Source organism: Sinocyclocheilus rhinocerous, unplaced genomic scaffold, assembly GCF_001515625.1.
Source record: "Sinocyclocheilus rhinocerous isolate Xijiao unplaced genomic scaffold, SAMN03320098_v1.1 scaffold228, whole genome shotgun sequence".
In the NCBI taxonomy this organism is placed as follows: Eukaryota; Metazoa; Chordata; class Actinopteri; order Cypriniformes; family Cyprinidae; genus Sinocyclocheilus; species Sinocyclocheilus rhinocerous.
Genome location: NW_015634565.1, coordinates 91,653 through 101,896, shown reverse-complemented (window position 1 = coordinate 101,896; position 10,244 = coordinate 91,653). Strand labels below are relative to the sequence as shown.

At 33.5% G+C, this 10,244-nt stretch overlaps 1 protein-coding gene across 1 annotated transcript in view; it reads right to left on the bottom strand.

The window, feature by feature from the left end:
• LOC107745905 (cell wall protein RBR3-like) overlaps positions 1-9,718 on the bottom strand; it is an 11,650-nt gene extending 1,932 nt beyond the window's left edge. The window contains exons 1-4 of the mRNA XM_016559942.1: positions 9,526-9,718; positions 8,480-8,659; positions 2,736-3,077; positions 761-909 (exon numbers count right to left, since the gene is read on the bottom strand). Of these exons, the coding sequence (XP_016415428.1) occupies positions 761-909; positions 2,736-3,077; positions 8,480-8,659; positions 9,526-9,718 (864 nt within the window). The remainder of the gene's footprint in view (positions 1-760; positions 910-2,735; positions 3,078-8,479; positions 8,660-9,525) is intronic.
• Positions 9,719-10,244: the final 526 nt, after the last annotated feature.

Here is a 10,244-nt window from a genome sequence, read left to right as displayed (position 1 = left end):
TTTTTTTTTTTTATCAGTATCATAGTTGCCCCCACCCCCCAATTAAATAATTTTAAACTAAAAACATTGCAATAAACATACATTGAGTTATACAGAATGCAAAAAAATCACCTGCATTTTTCTTTTGAAATTAGAATACCATGCATGTACTATTTACTGTATATGTATGTATGTATGTATGTATTTATTTATTTTTAAAATACTTATATTTTGAAATGGCATTAAATGTTAAAAAAATATAATATTTGCAGAAATCAGTAGTGGCATACTGAGTTCAACAATAACCCTTTAAATTAAAAGATTTTTAAAAATATTATAGCATTTGCATTAATTTGTGCATTATATAGAAAAATTACCCACTTTTTTTCTTTAAATTACAGTATTATGCATGTACTATGTTTTTTTTCCCTGAAAAAAGCAGAATGTTTCCTTTTTTTTTTTACTGTGTTCATTTCTGATATATTTAAGGGAGTAACATCATAAAAATGATTAATTTTTTAATTGATAGCATAGTAGTCCCTCTAATGATTATGGCAGTTATGGCCCTGGTAGTTTGAGCCTAAAATGGGAAAATATAAGCCTTTTTAAATGAAATGTAAAAATAGCAGATCATTTGCATAAATGGGATCTAAACGGTTTCCTGAGAATGATACTTTTCCTGTCAGCTTTGAATGTTTGTCACATGGCTATTGCTTAGCAATGTGTTTAGGTAGTATGTGTGTTGTTTTTATTCAATGAATTGTGGAAAGCGTAATCTCACCATGGGGAGATCCTGAAGTCTGCGAAACTCTGGGCCGTCATTTGTGTGTCTGAATTTGAGGAATATGAGGACGGACACGATGGCAGCGACGATGACGAACGCCGACACCAGTCCAGCCAGCAGCGGGTCAGTGGACGCTTTGCTATTGTCTAGAAGAACCAAAGCAGAGAAAGAGAGAGGGAATAACACTAGCGCACTTTCTGGAAAATATGTAAATAGTGTGTGTTTGTGTGCTTGAGCGTTTCTGCAGTGACGTAAAAGCCTGGCGAATCCACAAAGATGCGTCTGTTCTCCGGTTGTGTCAGCGTGAAGACGTTCCTCTGCACATATAATGATGCTCTTGTTTTCCACACGCACCGTTATCAGCATCTCTGCTGTTTGACCTCTATTTATATCCACTTTACGAGGATTTGTTCTGCTCGCCATTATGGTAAACAAAAATGCAGATGTGCACTGTAAATGTTTGTGTGTGCAGCTGCATTTGCTCACAAAAGCGTCAACCAAATGAATAATCATCATGTGATGTTTGATATCGCAGCAATAAATCATGTCCGCATTGAGGCTTTCTGCCAAAACCAGCAGCAGAGGTTTCCAGCAGGAAGTCATGCTTTTGTCCTCACGAACAGAGTCAACATCAGTCAGGCCATAGTTACACAACCGTAATGTTATGCTCCCCAAGGCTGCATTTATTTGATCAAAAATACAGTAAAATACTGGACAATAAAATAAATGAGCTCTGTTTTATAATTGTAGGCTGCATTTTAAGGTTCAAAATGTAGGCAATATAATTATGCTGCCTTCTAAAATACCTGCAATCATTCATGGAGAAGGCAATCCCAGAATGCAATGCAGTAAGATGAGTGAAAAAATAAAACAAAGATAGTGAGAGTAATTAAATACAGAATTTATAATGAAAAGTGCTGATAAATGTAGTTTATTAAATGCATTATATTTAACTGTATTCAATATATTAAGTCTAATATATATTTAATATTAAGAATTCAGAAAAGTACTGATAAATAGCTAATAATAACTAAAACATTTATATACTTTAAGTATACTTAAATTTATAAAATATAAATATATAGTGTAATATACAGTATATTTAATATTGAGAATGCAGAAAAATACTGATAGTTTATAATAATTAAAAACATTCTAAGTATACTTAAATGTAATAAATATATTAAGTGTAATATATATTTAATATTAAGAATTCAAAATTTATACTGATAGGTACTGATAAATATAGTTTATAATAATTAAATACATTATTTGTAAGTGTATTTATTGAAATATATTAAGTGTCATATGTATTTAATAATAAGAATTCATACTGAAAAGTACTGATAAATATTGTTTGTTTATTAAATATATTTAAGTGTAATATATATTTAGTATTAGGAACTTGAAAAGCACTGATAAATATAGTTTATAATAATTAAATACATTATTTGTAAGTGTCTTTAAATATTTTAAGTGCAACATGTATTTCATATTAAGAATTCAGAATTCATATGGAAACGCACTGATAAATATACTTTATAATAATTAAATACATAATTGTATGTAAGTGTATTTAAATAAGTGTAATATGTATTTAATATTAAGAATTCAGAATTATACTGGAAATTACTGATAAATATAGTTTATTAAATACATTATATTTAAGTATATGTAAATATATAAAGTGTAATATATATTTAATAAGAATTCAGAATTCATACAGAAAAGTACAGTGTATTTAAATATAGTCTATATTTAATATAGTTTTATATTACATATATTTAATGTTATAATATATATATTTATGTAGTTATTGTGAGTTCTGAATATATTAAGTGTAAAAACATAACATTTGCTAAAAAAGCTAGGATATTATTTTGTCTCAAAGATGTATTTCTGACTGGAAACAGGATGAAATACTGATCAAGAAGACTGACGCAAAGCTGTTTTAGGCTCTGTTTTCACGTACCGTGGTCTCCGACGTTCAGAGCCGAGGGGGTGTCGGCGTGGGCTTTGGCCTGGACGGGACTGCTGCTCGCGGTCATCTGCGTGGTGGGTCTCCGTCTGCTGCGAGCGCTCGTTGATTCTGGAGCTCCGCTGGTTCCTGCGGCGGTGGATGTCGGGTGGAGCGTGCTGACGTGGATGCTGCTTGTGGGCTCGTGGGTCGTTGATGGTGGGAGTGTGGTAGGTTTTACCGTGGTAACTGCGGTCTCATTATTCACAGGTGACACATCAGAGACGTTTCGACTGTCTGTGACGTTCCCAGAGAAACTGACGTTCTCGGCCGGGGCAGATGAGTTCACCAACATTACTAAAGATGAAACAAACACGAGGGTGTTCAATCAGCAAACAAAGTATTGTGCTCGCTCAGATTTGAGTGCAACTTCCAAAAAAAAGTGCACAATTATAATCATTTTGCTTGCTTTATTTTGGGATTTATTCTATTTAAAAAAAAAATGTTTTTAATTACATTTTTTATGCTCATCAAAGCTGCATTTATTTGTTTAAAAATACAGTAAAAACAGTAATATTGTGAAATATTATTACAATTTAAAGTAATACATTTTATAATGAAATATATCAAAGCTGAATTTTCAGCATCATTACTCCAGTCTTCAGTGTCACATGATCCTTCAGAAATCATTCTAATATGCTGATTTGCTGCCCAAGAAACATTTCATATTATTTTCAGTGTTGAAAACAGTTGTGCTGCTTTGTATGTTTGTGTAAACCATGAAAACGTTTTTTTCTTTTTCTTTTCTGGATTCTTAAATGTCTAGAAAGCTCAAAATATCAGCGTTTATTTGAAATCTTTTGTAACATTGTAAATGTTTTTACTGTCATTTTTGATCAATTTAATGCATATTTAATATGCACACACACACACACACACACATATATATATATACACAGTATAAATAACATTTTAATACACTTAACATTTATAGTTATCAAGTACATATGCATATTAAATATGCATTAAATCGATCAAAAGTGACAGTAAAAAACATTTACAATGTTACAAAAGATTTCTATTTCAAATAAATGTATATTTACATTAAATATATTAAGTGTACAAAATTTTCTATTTATTTGAGATATAAATCTTTAAGATTATAAATACCTTTACTGTCACTTTTGATCAATTTGATGCATCCTTGCTGAATAAAAGTATTCATTTATTATTTAATGTATTAAAAAATCTTGCTGAAACATTTGAACAGTAGTGTACAGCGTTTACTTCCAAAAAGAACTAATGGGTTGTTAAAAAGTGTTTTTTTTTCTTCTTCTTTTGGTCATGTCTTATCTTGCATATTGCACAAAGTAAGCCAGAACTGCCACTGGTGCCCACTTTAAAAAATTAAAAAAAAGGGTGCACAACATCTCTGGTGGGCAAAACTGCAATTATTACCATGTTTCCATGGTGACCTCTGCATAATTCCACAAACACGGCAGCATATGACAGATCTGCTGACAGAAATGTTGTGAATCACTGAAAAACATTGAGCTGCACAACACTAGTAATAAATGACAGATGAAGCAAAATAAATGTATATTTACATTAAATATATTAAGTGTACAACATTTTCTATTTATTTGAGATATAAATCTTTAAGATTATAAATACCTTTACTGTCACTTTTGATCAATTTGATGCATCCTTGCTGAATAAAAGTATTCATTTATTATTTAATGTATTAAAAAATCTTGCTGAAACATTTGAACAGTAGTGTACAGCGTTTACTTCCAAAAAGAACTAATGGGTTGTTAAAAAGTGTTTGTTTTTCTTCTTCTTTTGGTCATGTCTTATCTTGCATATTGCACAAAGTAAGCCAGAACTGCCACTGGTGCCCACTTTAAAAAATAAAAAAAAAGGGTGCACAACATCTCTGGTGGGCAAAACTGCAATTATTACCATGTTTCCATGGTGACCTCTGCATAATTCCACAAACATGGCAGCATATGACAGATCTGCTGACAGAAATGTTGTGAATCACTGAAAAACATTGAGCTGCACAACACTAGTAATAAATGACAGATGAAGCACAGCTTTGGGCTCTTTCAGTTAAATTCACGAGCACACGGGCGGCTACATGTTCAACGCTGTTTCTTAGGTTGGTGAGGCCTTTGTTAAAGACTAAACGCATTTCCAACTCATTTTAACTCCTGAAATGTGATATTCAGTAAGACAAATAGCAGAGTAAGACTTGATTCAATCCATCAGTAAGTGGTTGGATTGTGAAAAGTGACTGATAGGGGAAGGGGATGAAAAATAACAGGGCTTGAGTAAGTCGTTCATTCTTTCACTTCGACAATTACAACAATTTCCTTTTTCTGTGGAACGACAGGAACATGTAAATAGTGTTTTGCATGTGTTTGTGCATGTGTTCATAAACCAGGTATGAGGAAGCACTCGGATTGGTTGTTTTACAGAGAGTAAAAGGAAACAATGATCTGAATGTGAAATCACCCTGAACGTTTGCCATGTATGTGTGGATTCTCTAGAGAGAAAGAGAAAAGAGAGGCACTACCTAGCATACTATATTTCTGCAGTATGTACACTACCATTCAAGAGTTTGGGGTCAGTAATAATTTTTTTTTGTAAAAAGTTAAAACTTTTATTCAGCAAGGATGCATTACATTGATCAAAAGTGACAGTAAATAAATTTTTTATGTTACACAAAGATTTATTTGACAAATAAATACTGTTCTTTTCAACTCTATATTCATCAAGGAATCCTGGAAAATAAAATGTATCCCGGTTTCCATTCAATATGAAGCAGAACAACAGTTTTCAACATTGATAATAATCAGAAATGTTTCTTGAGCAGCAAATCAACATATTAGAATGATTTCTGAAGAATCATGTGACACTGCAGACTGGATAATGATGCTGAAAATTCAGCTTTGATCACAGGAATAAATTACCTATCAAAATATATTCAAATAGAAAACAGTTATTTTAAATTGTAATAATGTTTCACAACATCACTGTTTTTACTGTATATTTAATCAAATAAACGCAACCTTGGTTGGGCAGGAGACACATCTTACATAAAAAAATATAAAATAATTGCATTTATTTCTAAGATGGATATACCCAGTATGCCATTAAATGCGATCATGAGACAACAATGTAGCATACTATATGTAAAAGTGCATATTGTGCCAAACAGTTTAACATTTAATGTATACAGTACAGTATTCAGTAAGTTAGTATTTCCTCTGAAGGCAGCCAGACAGAGTATTTGAGGATGATTTTAATGGTGATCTTTGATGGTTTGTGAATCCCAGTCGTTCAGTGTGACAGCGTGTGTCTGTGCATGAGACGTGTGTGTGTGTGTGAACAGCACTGAGCTGTGTGTGTGTGTGTGTGTGTGTGTGTGTCATGAGGATTCAAACTCTCACACTCTCACGTCAGATCTCACACTGCATTTCTTTTCTTTATGTCATTTTACATTGCTGTCGCAGTTCAGAGCCACTGATTGTTGTATAAATGATCTGTTCTGTCAGGTCGGGGTGCTAGTTAAGTGTTTTCTGGAAGAATTCACCCAGTGATGAAACGTCTTTCGTTCGCTCACTCTCATGTTGTTCTAAACATGTTGAAATCTGTCTTTCCTTCAGTTTTTGATTATGAAGCAGCGGGAATGTGATTTGAGAGTTTTCAGTCAATGATGACTTAGATATTGGTGTGTTCTGACATCTGCTTTTGTGTTTCACAGAAGAAAGAAATGTATGCGTGTATGGAACGTCACAATGTAAGTAAATGTTTTTGGATTCAATATTCCTCTATGGTAGTCTCAATAACGTTAGTTTGAAATTAGTAGAAAATATGTGTAGATGGAGTGTTATTATAGTATTTATTCATATTTTATTTAAAATAAATATCCAATAAATATCCATATGGTATATAAATAATAATAAATTAAAACTGAAAAAACTATAAATATATATTTTTAATATTTTCTTTTTCTTTTAGTTTTAGTTTAGTCATTTTGTTTTGTGCATTAGTCATTTTTCTTTTTCCCTTTTGTATTTCTATTTTCCTCTATTTTTATTTTATTTATTTATTTTTTGTCTTCTGTATGGCACCAAAGTCTACACTATACAGATTTAATCTTAAACATATTAACTGAACTCAACAGGGCTACTTTAGGCTAAATGCAGTCTGTTTCTCTCTTGCTTCATTGTTGGAATGAATATTTTCTACAATTTAAAGCAATTGAACATCATAAGATGCTTGGAACCATGGCATTTTATAACAGAATAGGATGGATACAGTCAAGAACACTTTTTCTTTTCTTTACTAAGGTTAAACAAAGCTGAATTCAGATTGTAATTCATTATCCATAAAATACACTCCCTTAAAAAAGAAGAAGCTGTCTCTGCAGAAATGCAGCAGGATGATTTTTAATGGTGTTGGTGAGATCTTTGATGGTTTGTGGAGTGAGCCAGAGTTGTTCTGTGTGACAGCGCGTGTCTGTGCATGCGAGACGTGTGCGTGTGTGAACTGCACTGAGCTGTGTGTGTGTGTGTGTGTGTGTGTGTGTGTGTGTCATGAGGATTCAAACTCTCACACTCTCACGTCAGATCTCACACTGCATTTCTTTTCTTTATGTCATTTTACATTGCTGTCGCAGTTCAGAGCCACTGATTGTTGTATAAATGATCTGTTCTGTCAGGTCGGGGTGCTAGTTAAGTGTTTTCTGGAAGAATTCACCCAGTGATGAAACGTCTTTCGTTCGCTCACTCTCATGTTGTTCTAAACATGTTGAAATCTGTCTTTCCTTCAGTTTTTGATTATGAAGCAGCGGGAATGTGATTTGAGAGTTTTCAGTCAATGATGACTTAGATATTGGTGTGTTCTGACATCTGCTTTTGTGTTTCACAGAAGAAAGAAATGTATGCGTGTATGGAACGTCACAATGTAAGTAAATGTTTTTGGATTCAATATTCCTCTATGGTAGTCTCAATAACGTTAGTTTGAAATTAGTAGAAAATATGTGTAGATGGAGTGTTATTATAGTATTTATTCATATTTTATTTAAAATAAATATCCAATAAATATCCATATGGTATATAAATAATAATAAATTAAAACTGAAAAAACTATAAATATATATTTTTAATATTTTCTTTTTCTTTTAGTTTTAGTTTAGTCATTTTGTTTTGTGCATTAGTCATTTTTCTTTTTCCCTTTTGTATTTCTATTTTCCTCTATTTTTATTAAACAGATGAGAACTGTTATAAACACTGGTGATTAGCGCATCAGCTTTTAAGTGAAAAAAGCATTATTTGTGAATAATTTCTGGAAATAATCACTCAAAATCTGAGGTGCATGAGCTCAGATGAATGAGGCGTACAATCAATCAATTCCAAAAAGAAAAACAAAACCTGTGCTAATTGATAGAAAACAAGTTGACAAAAAGATTGAATACAAGATTTGGTAATATTATAGCATAACAAGAGTTTTAAAAGGCCAATCATTCTTGATTGGGACCACCAAATTAGGTAAAGAATTTTCAGCACAGCACAAGATGTTAAAGAAATGTCTAGAAATGATTAGTTCAGAGACTAAATATGTTTTGAACCCAGCGACTAGTGCTTCCACATAAACTCTCATTGTAGCAGTGTAGGAACTTGTGTAAAGCATCAGACTGGGGTTTGAAGTCACTATCAATCTCAAGATTAAAAACGATGTAAATGTTGTACCTGTAGTTGTGTCTGTGTGCGGCGTGGGTTCAGTGCTGTTGGTGATGTTAGTGGAGGACTGCGTCTGATCGCTGCCGGGGGTCGAGGTCATGTTGACATCAGTCACGCCGTTTCTTCTCTTCACAGAGCTGTGAGGTGATGAAGACACATCAGCCGCAGATGACACGCAGAGATAATCACCTAAAGATGAGAGGAAACCCAGGACGGAGATGATATATGAATCAGATCTAGGAAAAAGTTTGGCCTGTAACTTAAATTATTCAAAGTAATCTGCATATTTAAATGAAAATGGGTATTATCATGAATTAAAAATGAGAGAATGTCTCTGCCAAATCTGGATCCAAGAGGGGATGTTTAAACGGAGCTCTGTTCTGTCTTTAGTTACGTGATGAAACAAGAGAAGTGTTAATAATTAATTCAATCATTTATTTAAGCAACATTAGCATGTGTTTGGGGAGGAACTTTCTGTTTGTCTGACAAATAATAGATGAGTGTTGAAGAAACCTGTCATTATTTGTGCAGTTTCCTTGAAATGACACTTCAGGATTTGAACAACCCTCTAACTCAACTATTACATTTCACAGCATCGTTTGTGCTACAGATATGAATGATACTTCAAATTACATGATTTGAGAAGAGAAAAAAATCCCACTGACTTGCATTGAAGGAGAGGCCTGAGCAGTTTGGGGTTGGTAAATTTTTTAAAAATGTTTTTGAAAGAAGACTTTTCTGCTCACCGAGGCTGCAAATATTTGATGAAAAATACAGTAAAAACAGTAATATTGTGAAATATTAGTGTACACTAGGTTTTGTAAATTATGTGAGTGAATGATGTTTGCCTATGAAGAACTCACTGGCGATGCTACCATGTTATAAATAGTTGCCAGAGCATTGTTATGGACAGATTCAGTATATCGTTCATCATTTGTCGTTGATGTTGGCAATTATCTGTACATCATGATCTAACTCAAGAGACTTCCTTAAACATTGAGCTATTTTCGGATGCCTGATTTCTCTCTCTCGCTCTTGTGTTTGTGGGCCATTACCCAGAATCCTTAGGGAGGTTTGTTGAGGGTTTTGCGCACCACACCCTGCCACTTCACAAGAGTTCTTTTGGCTGAGCTCCTCAATAACGGCCCTGTTCTGAGCTACTGCCGCTGCATGACACAAACCCCACCAAACCCGCACACAAGGGGAAAATACCACCAGTCCGGAGGATATTTTGGGAGGCTGATTCATTGCCTGATTCAGCAGTTTTCTGTTCTTGGGGGGGGGGGAACATCAATTCACAGCATGAAAATGGCCTGAGAATTAATTAATAGAACAGATTTATAATGATTCTTCATTAAGACATGTCTCAGTCTATGGGCTATTCATACTCACTAATACTCAGAGTTTCACCCAACCTTTGTGCCATTTTTCCTCTCTCTCTCCTTTTAGTTTGTCTGTTTATTTGTCTCAAGACACACATCTTCCTGTGTGTGAGCTACAGCTCATTATATAAGAGGACGGCGCAGCGTTGCACACGACTTCATTTTGTTAACATCAGACCTCTTTAAAGGAACATTTACTAGTTCAATATAAGTTAAAAGAGTAGTTCACCCAAAATTAGAAATTTGCTCACACTCAGGCAATCCAAAATAGTTTCTTCATGGGAACGGATTTGGAGTAATTCAGCATTCCATCACTTCCTCTGCAGTGAATGGGTGCCGTCAGAATAAGAGTCCAAACAGATGATAAAAACATCACAATAATCCACAAGTAA